At 36.7% G+C, this 22672-nt stretch overlaps 1 protein-coding gene across 1 annotated transcript; it reads right to left on the reverse strand.

The window, feature by feature from the left end:
- Window positions 1–16292: 16292 nt before the first annotated feature.
- LOC122000558 (bifunctional chitinase/lysozyme-like) lies at window positions 16293–16736 on the reverse strand. Its single transcript, XM_042554930.1, has one exon. The coding sequence runs from the start codon at window positions 16721–16723 to the stop codon at window positions 16484–16486; it is 240 nt and encodes a 79-aa protein (XP_042410864.1). The 5' UTR covers window positions 16724–16736; the 3' UTR covers window positions 16293–16483.
- Window positions 16737–22672: the final 5936 nt, after the last annotated feature.

Here is a 22672-nt window from a genome sequence, read left to right on the forward strand (position 1 = left end):
GGTCGAGCTGTGACTCACAGTATAACCACTGGATATTAGTGTTGTGTCATATAGTAAATCCACGGCCCTCTTTGCTTCTGCACTGCTTGGATCATTCTTGTAGTCATGTTCTAGAACAAGCAATTTCTATCTGCCATATAGAAATAACTATTTTTGCTTCTTGCAGGCATGTTTTGGAGGGAGATATAACTATTTTTGCTTGGATTTAACATAACACGTAATACTGCCATATAATTTCACATTCTTGCTTGGCTAAACAAGTATCAGAGATGAGAACTAAGTCCCGAAAGACAAACAACTCTAAATAAATCATTACAAAATGTTCAAACCATTATATAACATGTTCCACATCATCCATCTTAACTAAAAACTAATTATCCTATCACATTACAACACCAACATTAGTCAACACTAATTAACCACCTAAACTAATAAACCAATTAGCCTTCAGCTGGTTCTTACAAACATTTAATCTGTCATATTACAACAACAACATTACTCAAAACTAATTAACAAGACCGAACAAACAGAGTAATAAGGTATACGACCAAAAGAGTCAAATTCACTATAACTAATATCCAGACCACTGATGGTACATTCCAATTTCCTAGAATATGTCCACGAGAAGCAATGTGTTCACTTCCTAACCTTGACTCTATTCTTCCTAACCTTCCACGACATCTTTCACTGCTATCTTCATCAGACAAAGTATCGGCTACCACCCATTTTTGCCAACCATGTTGGCCACATCCATAATACCTCCTTCCGGGATTTTTTATCGATCTAGAAACACATACCAATGTTCTTCGTCCACAGACTCTGCATGGTACATGTTCAAACTTCGTATTATCGATGGAGCTGTAACTTGATGATGACATGAAATACCACCCTATTAAGCAAACGAGAATTACTTAGATTCAAATATTTTTTAATGGTCATAGATTGTATGCTAAATCAATTCAAAAATAAAAAATAAGCAATTTTTGCATTACTGTATAAATAAGAGGAAGAACATCTCTTGAAATATTTTTGCATCTCTTGAAATACAAGAATGAGGGTTCACTTCATGGAAAGAAAAAAACTGATAGAGAAAGAACATAGAAAAAATATATCAAAAAGACATAGACTTAGAAAAGAAGGTCACTAATAGTTATGAGTAGACCATAGTTTAATTAAGGGAAGCAAAAGGGAATAGAGTTGCTAAGAGATGCCTATTAGTGCAGTACTGTCCTCTATCAAAATGACTTTTGTTTCGGTTGACTCTGCTCCAAATAAATTCTATTGATCTGATTCATAAACTTTTTATATTACGTCTCAGTTTATTAAGCTTAAATATAATCAAACTTTGCTCTTAACTCATTTTAATTAAATCATTTTTGAGGTTAAATGTCCTGTGGTTTTTAAAATGAAAGTCTTCCACTTTATCGTGTTAGGCACATGCGATACAGCAGCCCCCTGATGTAATTAATTGAACATGAATCACTAAATCTCATCCGTGAGCAAATGAGCAGATTGAAGTAACTAATCTCACAATACTCAAAAAAAAATCTAAAAAATTTGCTAAGTGCCTGGTGATCCCACTGACCGATTCTAAAAAAGAACCACTGACCACGATAGAATCAAACCACTGACCGCGACCATATCCCACGTAAAGATGTGGAAACTGAAAACAAACAGGTGGATAGCACAGGCACAAGTCAATTAGAATTACCTGCTTTGGAAGGTGCAGCGTATTGTGCCACAGTCTAGTCTTGTTTGCAAGGAGAGTCGAACCCAGCAGTTATCCTGGGGTGAGCCGAGCAACTAAACAGAAGAACATCGAGGAAAATGAAGATCAAAATCGAAGAAAGTTGATTTGGACAAAAAGAAATCACAAAAATCATAAAATTGGCTAAGTAATACCTCATACTTGGACTCAGGACAGATTTAGGGCAGGGCGGGGGCGAGGGGAAGAATCTAGGTTGCCTTGGGGCCGAGCGTTCGAGATGGGGAGAGCAGAGATCGAAGCGCGAAGAGCGATGAGATCGCGTTGGATGGGGCGAAGCGCGAAGAGCGACGAGAGGGCGTTGGATGGGGGCGGAGAGCGGAGAGACACGATGGGGCGGAGAGCGGAGAGAGCTCTTAGGGTTTAGGGAGGCGGAGAGAAATGGGAGTTCGAGATGGAGAAGAGGCGGACAGAAATGTTGGCGGAGAGAAAATTTGACGAGAAATGTGCTGATGTGGAAATGTCCACGCAGGAAGCCACATGGGTCGAGATAGGAATTCGAGATGAGGATTCGAGACATATATCATTACTCCGTAATAAAAAAGTTTCCTCTTACTCTCTAGACAATCATTAACACTATATAATTGATTTTCAAAATTCAAAAGTGTTACTGATTTTTAAAAATCAATACGTTGTCGAAAATCAACAACATAATACTGTTGATTTTCAAAAATAAGCATCACTGTGTAGCTGATTTAAAAAATCAACAACACAATTAAGGATGACAATTTCCTCCGAATATGATGAGAAATCCGACATCCAACCCGAATCGAGAAGGATATAGAAAGAATTTTTAGACCCGATTATAGTAATCGGGTATGGGTATGTAATCGGATGTAATAAAATTCTACTCATACCCTACCTAATATCCTATATATATAGGGAAATGATACTTTAAAGATCTTACGCCTCACACCCATGCACACCTGAAAAAATATTTGATTTGAATTTTTTTTTTTTTTTACTTAATACTATATCTCAACTCTTAAACCCTAAAGACAAAATATTGTTAACACAACCAAAGCTTTAAAAAAATTTAAAAATAAAAAATGAATTGAAATAGCGTGCTTGTATGTGTATATATATATATATATATATATAAGCCCCATTTTTTATTGGGAAAGAAAAAACTTTAGCTTGTTTCCCACCTCAGAAAAAACATAGTTTGTCTCTTTATCCAGTCACTAACTCGTATCTCATTTTCTTTTCCGTGAGAAATTCTCACCCGACCGAAGGATCGTAAGACAGGGAAGAGTAGACAAGTACATTAACACATTGTAACTAAGATTTCGTAGCTGATACAACATGTTGCTAATATTTCAAAGATTATTAACACATATAGCCGCAACAAAGTCGTAGCTGCTATACTATAAGATATAATTTTTAGAGATCATAAGTTTTTATTCGGATTGAACTATAGTACATGATACGGTGCGTGAGAAGGGGGTCCGTAGGATGACGCGGTCAAAGGTCAAGCCCATGGGATGGTCAGAAGTCTAGCCCCTGTGGAGGTCAGAAGTCAAGCTTGCGTGGCCACGGTCAAAGTCTCAGCTGACGGGGCAATCAAAAGATAAGATTACAAGTTAGACAAGATTCAGCCTCGATGGCAATTGAGGGCAGGGCCCATAGGCCAAGTAGTGGCGCGGAAGGAAAGGCCTCTAGCATAATACAGACCTGGCGTACAGGTCGGAACGTACAAGCCATGGATTACAGAGGACAGAAGTAGGTCAGAATATAGACCTGGCGTACAGGTCGGAACGTACAAGCCATGGATTACAAAGGACAGAAGCAGGCCGGAATACAGACCTGGCGTACAGGTCGGAACGTATAAGCCATGGATAATAGCAGACCAAAGCAGGTTGGAATACAGACCTGGCGTACAGGTCGGAACGCACAAGCCATGGATAACAGCAGACAGAAGCAGGTCGGAATACAGACCTGGCGTACAGGTCGGAACGTACAAGCCATGGATAACAGCAGACCAAAGCAGGTCGGAATACAGACCTGGCGTACAGGTCGGAACGCACAAGTCATGGATAACAGCAGACAGAAGCAGGTCGGAATATAGACCTGGCGTACAGATCGAAACGTACAAGCCATGGATAACAGCAGACCAAAGCAGGTCGGAATACAGACCTGGCGTACAGGTCGGAACGTACAAATCATGGATTACAGAGGACAGAAGCAGGTCGGAATACAGACCTAGCGTATAGGTCGGAATGTACAAGCCATGGATAACAGCAGACAGAAGCAGGTCGGTATGCAGACCGAGCGTATAGGTCGGGAGTGTGCTTACCTAGGATACAGGTCGGGACTTATATCCTCACGATATTGGATAAAGGGATCAAAGAGTACAGGGCGAAGCTCAAGATAAGCGGAAACAGACCGATGCATACAAGTCAGGGCGCAAGATACATTAACAAACGTATAGGTCGGGATATGTTAGCCGAAGGATCAGGATTTATAGCCTTATGGCTCAGGATACTTGGAGCGATGAAACGTGCAAGTCAGGATGTACTAGCTAAAGATACAGGTCAGGATTCATAGCCTCATAGTCCAAGATAAGCAGAAGTGGATGCAGGTATACAGGTCGGGTTGGATAATTCAGACGTACAACTTTGGAGTCGGGATAAACAGAACCGAACTAGGGTCAGGAGGCGATACCAGATCGGGGTTAGCAAGATATCAGATCGGGTTTAGCAAGTGCAAAGACCCAGTTTAGCAATCACGAGCGGAGGATATCAGGCACTACATGACAAGCAAACAAGGGAATCGTAACTGTCTGTTAGAGAATAATCAAAGTATCAGGGAATATGCCAACAGTCGGGGCTCATTGCCCCTGTGGTCCTGCCGCTGGCCTATAGAAGATGTCGTGTGTCATTCACCGTCAGACAAAGCCTGACAGCCGACATTCCCTGACACCCGCCAGACCCCAGAAACATCCGATGTAGTATAAAAAGGAATGCTTTGTCCCTTACGCAGGTACGCTCACTCATCATTTCTTACTCATCTTTACTTTTCGTCCTTTCTCTGTACTTCTGGGGAAAAAGTACCTGACTTGAGCGTCGGAGGGCCTGACCCGGGGACTTTTCCCCTAGTTTTTGGTCTCTAACGACTCGTGGGCTCGTCTGAGTGTGCGCAGAGCCCTAGCGTCATCATCCTGGTCATCACCCTTCGTCATCCGCCCGTGTGAACCCTTCCGGCGAGTGCCAGATAAGATCGGACGCCGCAGCGACTTTCCGTCAACCTCCAGTACATCGAGGCCCGTCTTCATCCGACTCAGCTTTCGGACTGGATCAGTACACATAATATATCAAATCGAAACTCATTCAAAGATCTTCAATTTGATATATTGTGTGTCTCATGATTCAATATAAAACAAAAGTTATGACCTCTTAAAGTTGAACTTAAATTTGTAGCAACTACGGTTTCGTAGCTACTACAACATGTATACTGGGTAAACTTTTAGAGATGATAACTTTTTATTCAGATTAAACCATGAAATACATAATATATCAAATCGAAAATCTCTCATTTTCAGTCAAAAGTTATGATCTCTCAAAAATTCAGCAACAACGTTGTTACTGATTTTCTAAAAATCAACACCATTGTGTTGCTGAATTTTAAAAATTAACAACACAGTTGTGGTGATCTCAATATAATGGTGTTGATTTCAACACAATGGTGCTAATTTCGACAATCAAATATAAAAGAGACTTACGGCGCATCAAATAAATATATCAGTATCTCGAATAATCGTCTATAAAATAGACAAAGTATTCGAAACCACCTCTTGCCTAGATAAACATAGGACCACACAAATCAGAATGAACCAGTTCTAACACATATTTGGCTCTATACCCCTTGGCCTTAAAAGGTCTCTTGGTCATTTTACATTCCAAGCAAGATTCACAGGTTGGAAAATTTTCCAACTCTAATGTGCCCAAGAGTCCATCAGCTATAAGCCTTTGAATCCTACTTAAGTTAATATGACCAAGCCTTAGATGCCAAAGATAGGTTTGGTTCATCTCCGAAGGTTCTTTCTCTTATTAGAGTTAGAAGATGTGTTATTAATTTTCATTTGTCGCTTTATGGGAGAAATTGGATTTAATGTATATAAATTGTCAACTAATGCACCAGAATAGATAATAACTCTATTTCTCTTTATAACTACATTGTTACTGAAAGAAATAGAATATCCATCCAAATACAGTTTAGAAACTGAAATTAAATTCTTTCTAAAACTGGGTACATAAAGACAATTTCTTAAAATCAAACTTCTATTCCTATCAAAAGATAAGTAGACGTCTCCCACTGCAACAGCTGCCACCTTAGTAGCATTGCCCATGTAGACGGTTATCTCTCCTTCAAATAGTCGTCGAGTTTCCTGGAACCCCTGCAAAGAATTGCAGACATGATCAGTGGCTCCCGTATCTACACACCAGGTGCTGGTAGTTAACACCGCTAAACATGTTTCAACTACTAGAGCATGAGATATACCTTTATTGTTATGATTCTTACGAGGACAGTCTGCCTTCCAATATCTTGACTGCTTGCAGATGAAGCACTTGCCCTTCGGCTTCTTAATTCCATCTTTTGGTCCTGTACCTTGAGGTTTATTCACCTTCTTTGCTGAGGCAACCTGTTTCTTCTTCTTCTTTCCTTTCGGTTTAGAAGTAGAACTATTTTCAGCATAGTGAATATGAGAATTATGACGAAATAGCCCTTCTGCTGCCTGAAGTTCTGTCAGTAGTTCTGCCAATGAATACATCCTTTTATTCATATTATAGTTCAGGCGGAATTGCTCAAAACTTCTGGGTAGCGTTTGGAGAATCATATCGATCTGGGTTTCTCCATCAATTTCTCCTCCAAGGATTTGTATTTCGTTCAGATAAGTCATCATCTTTAGGATATGGTCCCTCACGGGAGTACCTTCTGTCATGGTGGTTGTTATTAATTTCCTCATAGCTTCTTGCCTAGAGGCCCGATACTGGTGACCAAAGAGATCCTTGAGATTGTTCATTATATCATAAGTTGTTGGTAAATCTTGATGCTGATGTTGCAATACATTTGACATTGAAGTCAAAATGTAACACCGTGCCATCTCACATGCTTTTAGCCATTTCCTATGATACTCAATCTCCTGTTGGATAAATTCACCATTAGGCGCATTAGGGCAAGCCTCAGTCAGTACAAACTTATAGCTCTCAGCAGTTAGAACAATGTCCAGATTTCTTTTCCAATCTATATAGTTAGGACCAGTAAGTTTGTTCTCTTTTAGTATGATGGCCAGTGGGTTGAAAGTCATCCTAAGAATTACAAAAGTAACTTTGGTCAGGACTCTAAATTTAAAATAATATTGATTCCTCAAACAATACTATTTAAATTAACCAACACCTCAAATCACCGTGAATTTTGCATGCCACGATAGTATGGACGTATACAAAATCAAAACATTTGAAAGAGGAGGTTTTACCCATTAATTTTATACTTGTCAACCTAACTTTATGACAAATAAAATTAATAGTTAGTTTTCCTTCGGTCACACAAATAATAGCAGTGACTCCGATGGGGAGGATACTATTAAATGTGCCTAAGTGTACACCATTACTTGATACTTAGTCCATTAAATAAGATTGTGCCCCTTCCGATGGGGAAGATCACACGCTCTTAGTTAATTTCCTATAACCATCCAAATGGAAGTTTGATCTAGTGATCCGCAAACAAACTCATCCAATATGGAGGAAGACACTCAAAGCCAACGCGCAAGTTTGTTTGCATCACTTACAAACCAGTAATGGAGACCGTGGAATTTATTTAAAAATCCCTCTCTCACTTAGTTATTTAAGATGAGGAATTTTAACCTATGCTAGCATACATCACATGCACACACACACATCACAGTAAATAAAAACAATAATATGGAAATTAATTTTCCAACTATTATGGCATTTTTCGTCACTGTTCTCCGTGTGCTCCAACCCTATCTGCTGCCATCTTTAGCCACCGCCATCGGGTCCAGTTGTCACATTTATCTTGCTTCTTATTCCACTACGCCTCTGGTGCTCCAAAAATACCACGTCTCGCAAGCATACGATCCGCGACAAAAATAGAATTTTACATATATCGATCCTATATTCCATAAAGGAATGTACATGTATTCTAGATCGAAAATAAAATTCTAAAATCCTAGGGCTAATACAGCTCCTGTTGTATTAGTTACATACAATCATGCACACATAAAATAATGCCCTTGACATGTCCAAAGGTCCAATCACACATAACATCTATAAGCCATAATAGTTGGAGCCTGCAACCAAAGAGTTAGCATATCTTACCATTATCCTGCCTAAATTATGTATGACATGTGCATAATTAATTTGAATTATAAACACACAGAGGCAAACCCTACCTCTGATACCAATTGTTGGTTGGTCCTAGGAAGATCGTACCGGTTCCACTGTACAAAAACTTTATACAAGTGTCGAACATTTCCTAAACAACTTATTGTGTTCTTTAGAAGTTAAATTAGGAATCGCAAACGAAACTTAACCTTATTGATTCCAAATTTAACTTATCTGTTCTTAATGGTTTAGATTTGGATCGCAAGCGGAACTTAACACGATTGATCCAAATCAACCTATGTTATAAATTCAATTAAATATTAATTTCCAAAATTGGCTTCCAGGTTAAATATGGCGAGGCACTAGGCCTTCTTGGATATGGGAGCAACCACCACTTCCTAGACAAAGCCTTTTAAGGAAAGCTAATATTTAATTTCCTTATATAACTTTAGGTTTAACCAAAAAGAACAATCGAATCACAAATTCGAAAAACAAAAAAAACACAAACTCGAATTACAATTCGAAAAACTAGAATCTAATGCCTCTTGTGTTTGAAATTCATACAAAGAAAATACTAGCATGATGCAGAAGAAAATTACTAGTTATACCTTTTCTTTGTATACTAATAACCTCGAGATCTTCTGCCGTATTCCTCGCCTCGCCTTGGACGTCGTGTGGGCGACGATCTTCCAAGATGAACACCACCCAAAACCTTCTTCCTCCTTCTCTAAAATCCGGCCACCACCACCACCAAGGAAAAGAGAGCAAGGGGAAAGGAGAGGGAGAGAGGGCCGACCACAATGAGAAGCTCCACCGCGAGAATAAGAATTGATGTCTCATGAGGCCTCCCTTCCCCTTCTTTTATATTACTTTCCCAAAGCAAATAAGGAAAGATTTTTTACAAAATTAAAATCTTTCTCTTGTTTTTCCTTTTCCCCTTTTATTTTTTCCTTTTCTTTCCTCTTGATTGAATCAATCATCAAATCATTGATTGGATGATTTGATTTGGCCGGCCCCTTGCTTGGGCACCAAGCAAGGGTGGCCGGCCCCTTAAAATGAAAGAAATACTCTTGTAAAAAATTTTATAAGCAAAGAAGGAAAGCTCTTATAAAATTTTACAAGCTCTCTTTTTAATTTCCTAATGTGGATGTTAAAAAAGGAAAGTTTTAAAATTAAAACTAAGTTTTAAAATTTAAAACTTCTCTTCTAAAATTTCCTTTTTTAACATGGTTACAAAAATAGAAAATTTCAATTTTAAAACTTCTCTTCCTTTTTTCTAAAAACCATGAGGATGGTTAAAAAAGGAAAGTTTTAAAACTTTTAAATTTTCTTTTAAACCATGTAGCCTAATTCAAATAAGGAAAGTTTTATATTTTAAAATCTCTCTTTTAAAACTTGTAGATATCTACAAAGAGAAGATTTTAAAAATTCAAAACACCCCTCCTTATTTGAAATATGTGGCTGGCACCCTTCAAAGTTCTTGTGGTCGGCCACCTTAAGGAGATTATGATCGGCCCCTATGACTTGGTCACCAAGTCATGGGTCGGCCCCTTCTTAGACACCAAGATGGGCTTTTCAAAAAAATAACAAATAACAAAGTAGTGAGATATCATTAGAATTAAGATTAACGTATTGAATTTAATAATATGAACATGTTAGATACAAAATTATTTTACACACCTGAATACTAATTTGAATATTGTTAATGGTGATATATAGAATATATCTACTATATTCTTGAAAAGATATAATACAATTAGAGATGCATCTAATATGAAAATTATTAAATTTATTTTGCATGTTTAATAAGTGATAAACACACACACAACAAGTAAAAGTAAAAGGTCAATACACCTATGAGTCAGCTACTGATTAGTATTGTCCTAAGGGTCCAAAGTCTTTAAAGAGTCAAAATTATCCGCCATTTGACTCATTCGAGCCATGAATTTCCATATTTCCCATCCAATTTCCTCAAGATGAATTCAGGATTGCCACTCCTCTTGAAAATCTCTCTCCGATGTCGAGAGTCGATTCTTCAAATCTTGGTTTTCTTGCTCTAAGGTACTCCTCTAGTAAATGATCCAGATCCGGTAGATGATCTGCTAGGACAAACCCTGGCCCTAAGAGTCATCATATACGACCCTCACCTGGAACCCAATATCGTAGAAGGTGGAGATCTTTTTTTTCCATTGACCATATCATAATAAATCTCAATTATCTGGTCGGTGGATAGAGTCTACCTCTTACCTCCCTCTGTACTAAGCTAAGATGCATGTGCAACCCTAGCAGCCATTTTTTTCTATTTACATTAAAAAATATTCTTACCCGATATTTATTAAAAACTACTACCCGATGACCATCTGGGGTAAAACTGCATCAAAATAATATAAATATTAAAAATATGTTACAGAAAAAATAAATACAATAAAAATTACTAATAACACCAATACTTACCAACCCCCAACAATCCGCAACACAATATGCCCCCGAAGTACAGCTACCAAATCTTATATGTCTATATCTACATAATTACATTATAACACATACATATTCATAATAATAATCAAATTAGAACAATAATGACTTATATGATATAACTAGTAAGATTTAGATCTAAATAAAAATTTACCTTAACATTAATAATTTATAAAGTATAACTAATGAGATTTAAGAATCTGAATCATTAGCACCAATACTTTGTAGGTCCTTCTCGCTAGACTCTATTAGTTCAACTAGGGGTGCAAACGAATCGAGTCAGCTCGCGAATTTTTCTAGCCAGTTCAAATAATATTTGATCCGCATTCGAAATTATCGAGCTCGAGCCAAACTCGAGCATGTTCGATAATGTTTATGAGCCGAATTCGAATCCACAATAATTTGTTCGAGTGTTCGCAAGCTACTCGCAAGCTTTTATTTAATTATTATATATTTATTTTTTATAGATAACTTAGTAATGATCAATGGGTTATATTCTAATCAGTTATTGGGTTAAAGGGTTCAGTCATTACCCATTCATTACTATTTTTACCTTTTACTAACTGTATAAGACTATAAGTGTATAATATAATAACCCTAATCTTTACAAACCCTAGCCCTGCTTTGAGCCTTCTCCCTTCAACGTCGTTGCTACAAACATCAACAAGTGGAAGGAGATGGCCCTGCTTTAAGCCTTCAATGTCGCCGCTGCAAATATCAACGAGTGGAAGGAGGTTGAAGGCGACAAGCTGGCCATTGAAAGCTGAGAGTAGAATCACATTAAGGACTCGAGATCGTGTGATCGTGCTTCTAGTGGTCAGTGTGGAAACTAATAAATGAAGAAAAGAAATAGAATAGAAAATAATTCTTTGATCTGCATTTACTAAAGTCAATAGGCTTATTTATGCAAGTTATCCAAACAATAATAGAAAGATTAAATATAACATACAATTTATAAGCAAAGTAATAAATATAATAAATTTGAAAGTATTATTTTTACTATTTGATTCATGTTGATCTTGATTATGATGTCGATCTTGATTGTGATGCTAAATAATAAATCTCAATTGATTGAAATCAATATGAGATTATTTTCTATTATCGTCATTACCCTCCGACGAATTCAACGGGAGTGTCTGAACGTTGAATTTGGGTGCTAACTTGGTAAAACGTTGTCTGAATAATGGTTTGATAAATATATTAATAATTTGTTTTTCAGTAGAGATGTAAGAAACTGAAAGTTATTGAGTTGTCACATGCTCAAGAACAAAATAAAAATCAATTTCTATATGCTTGATACAAGCATGAACAACAAGATTTACTGTAAGATAAGTTGCTCTAATATTGTCACACTAAATTTTAGGCGTAGCAATTGGGGAATAATGTAGTTCCGAAAGAAGAGATTGTAGCCAAATAATCTCTGACGTCACATTAGCTATAGCTTTATATTCAGCTTCAGTACTTGAGTGAGAGACTATAGGTTGCTTCTTTGAATGTCAGAAAATAAGATTTCGCCTAAGAAATATGGCATATCCACTAGTAGAACGTCTATCTTCGGGAGATCTAGCCCAATCTGCATCACTGTAGGTAATTAACTCTTATGAGGACTGACGATATAAAAGAAGACTATGTAGAATAGTGCCTTTGAAATATCGAAGAAATCTCTTAACATCTTCCCAATAGTATTCAGTAGGAGCATGCATAAATTGGCAGACATGATTCACAACGAAAGTAATATCGGGTCGTGCAATGGTGACATATTATAGAGAACCAACAATGTTTCGGTAAATCTGGGGGTCAGACATTGAAGAGGAGGATGAAGGTGCAGTGAAACTACCTTCAATGATTGGTGTAAAAATAGGACATGCATCATCCATTTTAGCTTGTTGTAGAAGTCCAGTAATATATTTGCTCTGAGAGAAAAGACAACCTTCAGAATGTGAGAGAAACTCTATGCCAAGAAAAAAATCAGCATTGTCAAGATCTTGAATAGGAAACTCTTGACGAAGAAGATTGAGTAAAGTAGGAATGTTGTTTTGATCACTACCAATTATTAATATATCATCCACATAAATCAGAACAAATATTAAAAATTTCTCATTACATTTATAGAATAGGGAAGGGTCAGTTTTTGAGCAAAAAAATCCCTGAGCATGAAACCAGGTAGATAGACGATGAAACCATACATGAAATGTTTGCTAAAGACCATATATAGATTCTAAAGTTGACACACATGTGTTGGAAGTTGCGGGTGGATGAATCCAAGTGGTTGCTCCATATAAACAGTTTCTTCAAAGTGTCCATGAAGGAAAGCATTACAAACATCTAATTGTCGTATCGGTCAATTAGAGCTAATAGTTATAGATATTAGCAATTTGATAGTTGTAATTTTGATGACTAAATTAAAAGTATCATTGAAATCAATACCTGGTTGTTGATTAAACCCTTTAGCAATAAGGCGAGCTTTGTAACATTCAATAGATCCATTTGCATGATACTTAATTCGGTAAACTCATTTAGAGCCCACAATATTCATAGATGGAGTACGAGGAACTAAGCTCCAGGTTGCATTGCGAAGAAGAGCATCAAATTCTGTAATCATGGTAGCATGCCATTTTGAATCTTTGACCGCCTGTTTAAAGGTAGAAGGTTTAACAAAATTTGAAGAAGTAATAAAAGCACGTGGAAGAGGATAACGAGTCGAAATTAGTTGACATCATGCATAAATATCGCTTAGAGGAAGCATTCGTCGAGGAGTATCATCATCAGAGCTACTCGAAGATGAGTGGTTAGATAGATGAAAATCAGAACTAGAGAGTGGATCACCACTAGCCGTTGAGTCTACAGGAACATGTGGAGATGGAGCAATACCATCCCCCCTTGTACTTTCAATATGTCCTGATGAATCAATATGCGGAGATTCTAGTATATTACTCGGTGATATTAGATAGCTTCCTTGATCATCTAAAGGAAGATCTAAGATAATAACTATAAATGGAAAAAGAGATTAAACAAAAGTAACATGTCGAGAAATATATATCCGCTCGGTCGAAATATTGAGGCAACGGTACCCATGATGTAAATTACTATAACCAAGGAAGATACATTGTAGAAAGTGAGTCTTTAAAGTTTGAATTAGCTTGTTATTTCACTATGAAAGACTTGGGTTTACTGCACTATTTTTTGGGGATTGAGATCGCCTCTTCAGCTAAAGGTTAGCTCTTGTCTCAGTCAAAGTACATAGCTGATCTATTTAAGCGTGCACGTCTCACTAACAACAGGGTAGTTGATACTCTCCTTGAGACTAATGCTAGGTACTCTTTATCGGATGGTTCTCCTTTGCCAGATCCTAACCTCTACCGTACTGTTGTGGGAAGCTTGGTTTATCTCACTGTGACTCATTCTGATATTGCATATGTTGTACATGTGATTAGTCAGTTTGTCACTGCACCGACCACAATTCATTGGGCTGCTATTCTTCAGTATCTTCGAGGAACTCAGTTTCAGAGTCTCTTGTTCCCTTATACTTTCTCATTAGAGCTCTGTGCATACTCCGATGTTGATTGGGCGCATGACCTTACGGATCGTAAGTCGACCACTGGCTTCTGTATTTTTCTTGAAGATTCTCTTTTCTTTTGGAAAAGTAAGAAGTAAGATGTTATTTTGAGATCCTCCACAGAAGCTGAGTATCGTGCATGATAACCACTACTTGCGAGATTGTTTGGCAACGTTGATTGCTTGCAGATATGAGAATTTTTCTTCAGAAACCTACAACTCTTCATTGTGATAATCAGAGTACTATTCATATTGCGCACAACACAGTTTTTCATGAGAGAACGAAGCATATTGAGATAGATTGTCATTTCACTTGTCATCATCTACAGCTTGGCATTATCACATTACCTTTTGTTTCTTCCTCACTGCAGATAGTTGATATGTTTACCAAGGCTCATTCTGCTTCGCGCTTTCAATTTTTATCAGACAAACTCTCAATGCTTTAAAGTTGTAGCATCGTGAGTTTGAGGGGGGATGTTAGCTTATATAATTAGAATTATTTGTTTATAATCTTTAGGACAATTTAGTCTTTTACCTTTTCAATTTAGGGGTTAGGTTTTCTGATAATTAACTATATAAGACTTTGTACTTTTTATTTCATATAACCTTTTATTTTTGATTCATCAATAAAGACGACTACTTCTGTTTGAAGTCAATTTCTACAAAGCCAACCCAATCGAGATTGGTTAACTTGGTCAGCACCAACACATTACTCTAATTAATTATAAATTTTCTATATGAGATTGACAACATTCATTTCTTTCTTAGAGGGTAGTTGGCTAAACTTATAAGCTCTCTAAAACAGCTTATAAGTTGTTTTGAAACTTATAAGCTTTTCAAATTTGTTTAGTAAAATTTTTTTCAAACAACTTATAAGCTGTCAAAATAAGCTATTTTGGAGCTTATAAGCTGTTTTTAAAAAAGTATGGAAGACCCTGTTTTTTTAAAAAATCTAATTTTAATATTTTTTTCTCTAACATATCCTTATATAATTTCATAAATCCTCATCTTATCCTCCATAAATTTTTATAAGTCTAATATCTTTTTATCTCCGCCGACTTCTCTTCCAGCGTTGTGTCATCTTCTCCGCCAACGCCTCTTTCTAATTTTCTCTCTCCCGGTACAGAAATTTGCCCAAAACCCTCTATTAATAAAAAGCTCAAACCCCTCTATTAAAAGTATTATACCCTTTTTGATAATTTTTTTAATAAAAAGATCTTATAATATCAAACACATCAATACTTTTAAGTTAATTGTAATAAGTTCACTCAAACACTTTAACAACTTATTTTTAAAATAAGACCTAACAACTTATAAGCTCCTAAAATAATTTATAAACTGTTTTTAATAAGTTTAGCCAAATAGCCTCTTAGCATTAACGCACGTCAAGCTTACTCCTCTCTTAAAGCAAATTCATGATTAAATTTTTTTAACAAGTTAAAATGAAAAAAGGACGGCTTCTCTCTTAAAGTAAATACATTATTGAGTTTTTTCAACCAGCTTAAATGAACTAAGCACGTCTTGTCTTTACTTGATATTACCTTCACCAGACCCATCGAATAACATTAGAAAAGCCTTAAGAGAATTCTTCCTTACCTTAATGATATTATTTTGTATGATCTTCTTTGTGCAAAAATTAAAAGAGCGGACCGCTTTTTCAAATTGTCAAAGGAGGCAAGGTTTGATTGATTCTCCATCGTTTTTCAAATTTTCAAATTGTTAGTTTATGTACATCTATGGAGTAACATTTTAAAAATCTTAAGATAATTCTTCATTACCTTAATGATATTATTTTATTTTACACAGTCTTCTCTTAGAGCATGTGAAGTATCAGAAATTTTATAATAGATTTGTTATCTTATATGAAATTGAATATTCATTGTGATTCAAACACATGAATAGAAGATGAGTGTTGTAAAAATAAAAATCTTAAGATGAATGTATGAACATATAAGAATGAACAGAATGATTAGAAATAAAAATATCAGAAAGAAAGTTGATTGAAATTACATATATTGAAGAAAAACTCCAAGAAACATATTTAAAATGATACAAATATATATTTAAATGATTGATTAATACTCCAGTTAAATAATGATGAACTTACGAGTAAATATGCAAAGAATTGAAGAGCCGAATAAAAAAACACTTAATTAATAATAATAACATAAGATCTGATTTATTTGAATATAATTGATAATTTACCAGGGTCAGATCCAATGACATAAAGATCTATATAATAGATCTTATATAACGGAATATAGCTTAATTGTTGTTTTAGTCGTGGGATCTTCTCTTACGCTATCGATCACCCATTGAAAATTATCTCGGCGCTGAGATATCTTTAGGTGCCTGAAGGAGGGTCGCAGTGGCCGGCGAGGTTGAGGACGGGGGTTTGGCCGTTGCCGAAGGTGGTCAGGAAGGCGAGAATGACGTATCCGTAGAGATCGGTGTTGCATGCCTCCGCCAAGGTGCCCTCGTAGCCATTCTGGCCCCAGTAGACGGCGATCTTGCCGGCGTTGGAGAAGGCGGGGAGAGCAGGAAGAAGGAGGGCAATGAGAAGGAGATGAGAGGAAGAAGCCATGGAGGATTTGGACGGTGATGATGATGTCAGTAAGGGTCTGCCCCTATATATAGGGAGGGAAATGGGAGGGAGTTGTTCGAAACTTTAATTAAATCTTATCACTTTGACCAACAACTACCGCATTTGTTTTACCTAGTGTCATGCGCACGTTTAAGATGAATTAATTTCGTTGTACATGTAATCCTATTGGCAAACACAACTTTACATATATTCTTCATTTGAAAAAATCTTTGTTTTTACTTCCTAGTCTAATATAAATCCTCTTAAATTCAGTACATTAAACTAGAATCTAGTATATTTTCTATCAAATTGAGTACGATTCTTTTTCCACCTCAATTGGATGGAAAATATACTAGATTTTCTTTAAATGATACCCAATTGGATGAAAAATATACTAGATTTTCTTTAAATGATACTCAATTGGATGAAAAATATATTAGATTTTTTTTTCAAATGGTACTGAATTTAGGAGAAATTATATTAAATAGGAAAAATGTCGTACTCAATTTAATAGAAAATATACTCGATTCTAGTTTAAAATACTGAATTTAATAAGAATTATACTCATTTTTAGACTATTTATACCTAAAAAAAATATGAAGGGTAATTTTAATAGAAAATATACTCGAATATACTATATTTTCTTTAAATGATACTCAATTGGATAGAAAATATATTAGATTTTCTTTAAATGATACTTAATTGGATATAAAATATATATATTAGATTTTCTTTTTACATGGTGCTGAATTTAGGAGAAATTATATTAAAATAGAAAAAAAATTACTCAATTTAATAGAAAATATACTCGATTCTAATGTAAAGTACTAAATTTAAGAGTAATTATACTCATTTTTTGACCTTTTGTACTTAAAAAATTTGAGGGACAATTAGATCACAATATTTGCATGAGGGAGTTAAAGCAAATAAAACTTTATATGCAGGAAGTGGAAACAAAATTTTTTATGAATGGGAATTACAAGCAAAATTCAAATTATGATTGAAGATTACCATTCTTTTTTAAATCATACTATCATTTACCTCTTAGTTCCTGTCCTGAGATAGTTGTTCAAAGACTTTAATTAAATCTTATCACTTTCACCAAATCAATGATTACATTTTCTTTCCTAATGTCCTACGCACGTTGAAGATGTTTTAGTTGTAAGATTAGGTTTCAATCCAATCTAGTAGTTCTTATCTTGAACAGATAGTCTAGATGTACTTGTACGAAACCGAGGACATAACTAGAGAATATAGTCATGACAAAGTGGACGGCTACGGTTTTGGAATATTTACTTAGGAAGGATCCTTTGAGAATATTCCCTTTTAAAAAATCCTCAGAAATATGTTATGGTCTGAAAATATCTCCTTAGACATCTGAAAAAATATTACAACATAAAAAACATCTCTGTAGAAACTTCCCCCATAAATAAATATTGTGGCTTTGGAATATCCACTCAGAATATCCTGGGAAGATGTTGTGGCTTGAGAACATACCGAAAAAAATATTACATCTTCGGAACATTTCCCCCGGGAACATTTTGGAAAGGTATTGTAATTTAGAAAGATCCTCTCAGGTATTTATGTGAACTTTTGATACTGTAACGACATACTAATTCTAATAATTGTCTATTTTCAAAAGGATCGCAACTAGTGATTGTAACCTAAAGGATACCCTGTCACAAGATTCTACGACCTCTAATTAACCACTTTTCCTACTGCGTGATAACTATATGATCAAAAGCGTGATAGAGAGAGGGTAAATAGCGCTCGTGACTTTTTCATATTTTTTTGTAAGAAATTGAAGAGAATAACGCAAAGTAATAAATGTAGCAGAATAAAATAAAACTTGACACAGGTTGATTTTACTTAGGTCGGAGTATGTGACAACTCCTACTCCAAGGCCCATGATCGCTGATCACATTCATTGAGAAATTCACTATAAGCTCGATGAATTACACCGAATATAGAATTAACTTGTATGAAAATAAAACAATATACTAACAACTTAATGAAGAAACTTGAGTGAAGTCGTCAGAGAAGCGTTTCGGTGTCGTAGAACAGTTTCTGGAGCAGCTCGCAAGTATAAAGGTCGTATGGAAGTGTTATCGCTTTGTTGATTTGAAGTACTGTTCGGCACTATGCTTATGTAGATGAACTAAGGCACCTTTAAGCAAGTTGGAGACACCTCCAACTTAATCTGGATCAGTGTCAAAAAGCCCAATTCTTATCTGACTAGAGGTGCCTCCATCCAAACGGAGGCACCAGGAGTCCTCTATATGAGGCAGGCGTTGAAGCAGAGTATATCCTCAAATCTAGTCCACATGGAGGCACCTCCTCGAACTGAGACGCCTCCGCGCCTTCTACATCGAAGCACCTCCATCACACAGGAGGCGCCTCTGTGCCTCAAACACAGAGGGCTTTGGCTAACTCAACTGAAGCTAACCTCTTAAATTTTGCTGTTGCAACTAATGTTAGTCTAATACAAATAATATTTCCTACACCAAAGAGTTAACACATTTAAAATAAAAATAATTTGACAGTTTAGGGACTATCCGGTTATGAGTTTTGAATTTCTCGTGAAACCCTAGGTCGAATCGACGCCTACTATTCCCTCAACGCGGAACACACCCTCACCTATTCCTCTCAGGAGAGTTTACCTGATGTTAAACCAGACCTCCAAACCATTAAGACTTTTGCTTAGCATTCAAAACTTCAGGACTTTCTGCTAGACGTCTGATCCCTGACTTGTCCAGTCTTCCGCCTGGTGTCCACGACGCCCAGGATTTTTCCCTATTGTCCTCGACCAGTAGGATTTTCTGTCCGATATCCTCGACATGCTAAAACTTTTGCTCAACCCCTCAAACCAGGACTTCCTTGCTTAGACACAACTAGGGCTTTCCACCTACCGAGTATTTACTAAGACTTTTACCTTACTTAAGTTCACTTAGGACTTTCTTGGACACTTAGTTAGATTTATTAGAACCATAATAACTCTTAACTTTAAACTCTTTGCCATTATCAAAACTTAGGTTCGATCATCTGGTGCTTCCTGCACCAACAATAGAATTAGGTTTGATCCTTTAAACTCTATGACGGCCTAGGGTTCCTCGTGACATACCGAGTTGCACTTTCGTATCCGACTCTCCGTGTCTTGGTTGTCTACGGATCAGAGGGTTGGGTTCTCCTTTCGATTGTATAAGAAGTACTTGGTCAATTAACCAATTAATAAATAATAGAATTATTTTAATAATCTTAATCCTAATACTAATTTGATTTGATTTGGTGATTTGATCCAATCAATCCTATTATATTGAATGATTCTCTTTTACTCCCGACAAACTTAACGGGAGATCTTTAACATTTAGTTTGCTTGCTAGCTTGTTGAAACATTTTCTGGATAATGGCTTAGTAAAGATATCAGTGATTTAATCTTCTGCAAAAATATAAGAGACGGCTAACTATTGAGTTGTCACACATTTACGAATAAAATGAAAATCAATTTTCATATGTTTGGTATTAGCATAAAAGATTGTATTATCTGTAAGATATGTTACTCCAATATTGTCGCACTAAATTTTTAGTGTAATATTTTGTAAGTATCTCGTGGAGGTTTTAACGTGATCAACCAAGTTAAGTTAGGTCTTGTTATGTTTTGATATCCTTGTGTCTGAGTGTGCAGGAACTTAGGAGCACATGACGTCAAGCGAAAGACGCGGCTAGCAAGAATGACGGCACGGGATAGAGTCGACAGGCTCGATGCATTCGAGGAATGAGGCACTGCGAAAGAGTATGCAGGCGGATGAGAAGGAGACACACAATGTTTATGAGAGACGAGAAGTCGGAGCGGAAGACTGCTCGAGAAAGCTGAAAAATGAGTTCGAGTGAGGCCTATTTAGGATGACCAAAATCACCCAAGCAAGCAGAGCCAGAGTGGAAGATCCAGACAGAAGAGCCAACACGAAGTTGACTAGAGTCCGGGCGCCTAGACGGTCCGGGCGCCTCCAGACGCCCTCTCGATGGCCTTGTGTGAAGCTGGATCAACACGGCCCGGGGGCCCAGACCTGGTCCAGGTTTCGGACCGTAAAACTCATCTTGACTGAGTTGTTTTATAGTCGTTGCGATGTGGATAAAACTTTATCTACACTTAGGCACCCGGACCCCTTCCAAGCGCCTGAACCGTGTCACATCAGCAATGGTCAGATTCGACCAGCAGACTATAAATAGAGTTGTGGTTTCAGTATAACAGAACAACACTTGTAAACATCTTTTGTGCTTTCATCTTCTAGTTCTGTCCTTCATTTTTTTAGCGTTCCACATTGTAAGAGGTTTCTGTTGGGATATGCCCGATGCAGTGTGTGCTAAAGCACGTTTCGTAAACATGCATAGCGAAAAATAAAATAATAATAATTCTTAAATTATTACATCACATGCACTACACGCATACAAGAATGTAACATGTCAAACATGATCGCATAATTAAATTTTTACGGAAAGTAAATTTAAGCTAGATGTACCTTACGGATGACTTGTAATAAGAAGAACATTATCCGTAGTGATGTTGTCGAACCTCGCCTCTATTTATATCCACGCCGAACTCCTTGAGTACAAGCCTCTTCTTCGGATGTTACTAGCCACGAGCGAAGAAGAGTGATCAAGAGGAAGAGGAAGAGAAGCACACAAGGAAGAGATTTCTTCCTTGTGGTGGTCACGACAATAAGGGGAAGGGCTTCCCCTTGTTGGCGGCAGCAAAGAGAGAGGGGAGACGGAGAGGACTCAGAGGAGACGAGAAATTGGGTTAAAGTTTTTCAAAAACCTTACAAGCCAATTAATGATCTCATGTATATAATTTTCTCTCAACCATATTAATATATAGCCCTCATTAATGAGTTGGATTAGAAAGTCCAAATCCAACCATTATCCCTTAACAAAAAATTAACCCATTAACCCCTTGGGTTGGTTCACGACTAAACCTAGTTGGTTCATAACTAATTCATGATTAAACCAAATATGATCCAACTCTTCCATAAGAGATGTGACACATCCGCGCTTCCATTGCGACAAATATTTTCATATTTGTCTTATATATGGTCCAACTAAAGATTTATCTCTTGAACTAAGAATCCTATTCTTAAATTTGTTTTATTTCTTTTAGAGACTTGTTAGTGCGTGTGGCCCAATAGGTTCCCAGTTTATCTTGGTCGTCCATAATTAACTACTTAATTATAGAACGATCATGAGTGGCACCTACTATTACATCATAATCCCCAATTAGTCGGAAAATCATAGTTGATCTTAGAATTAATCCAAAACCCTTCGCCAGCTACATTGAGTCATGCCTCGTTCCTTTCACTCGTCTTATATCCACTTGGGTCAGGACATAGTCTATGTGTCTTATCCCCACTAGGCTGACTACGTCACACCCAGCCCAAGTAATACTTCTTTGTTCTACAAATTCAAATTACTCATACATGTGTACAAGAGTCTCGCACTCTTAACATGCAATATTTTGACCAAAGACTTTGAGTAATAATCCTAATGAGTAGCCATAAGGTATACGTCTCCTCGCAAGGAGCAGTGAATCCTCTATGAGCTATCTAAACACTTTCAGGCACTCAACTTATACCCAATAATCCCGGGTCGACACCTCAATGAGATGATTGCTTAAGATGCCAAAGTATAAGTTTTCATGATCAAGATGACTTGTATACCTCAAGTCGAAGGAAACTTGCACTCGTACTATAGTAAAAACTTCACTGACATATATCTATATATATGTAGAGAATCATATGAAGTTTTATAGCGAGTCACTCCAATGAACTAGTTACCATAACCAGCATCCACGTTTAACTTTCAACATCCTAATGTCTCCAACCAATGAGAAAATAGCTGCTTACCCAAACTAAGGAGTATAACCCATGCTAGTCTTACAGAATTGATGGTGTCTGA

The sequence above is a fragment of the Zingiber officinale genome, chromosome 7A (genome assembly GCF_018446385.1).
Source record: "Zingiber officinale cultivar Zhangliang chromosome 7A, Zo_v1.1, whole genome shotgun sequence".
Classification (NCBI taxonomy): domain Eukaryota; kingdom Viridiplantae; phylum Streptophyta; class Magnoliopsida; order Zingiberales; family Zingiberaceae; genus Zingiber; species Zingiber officinale.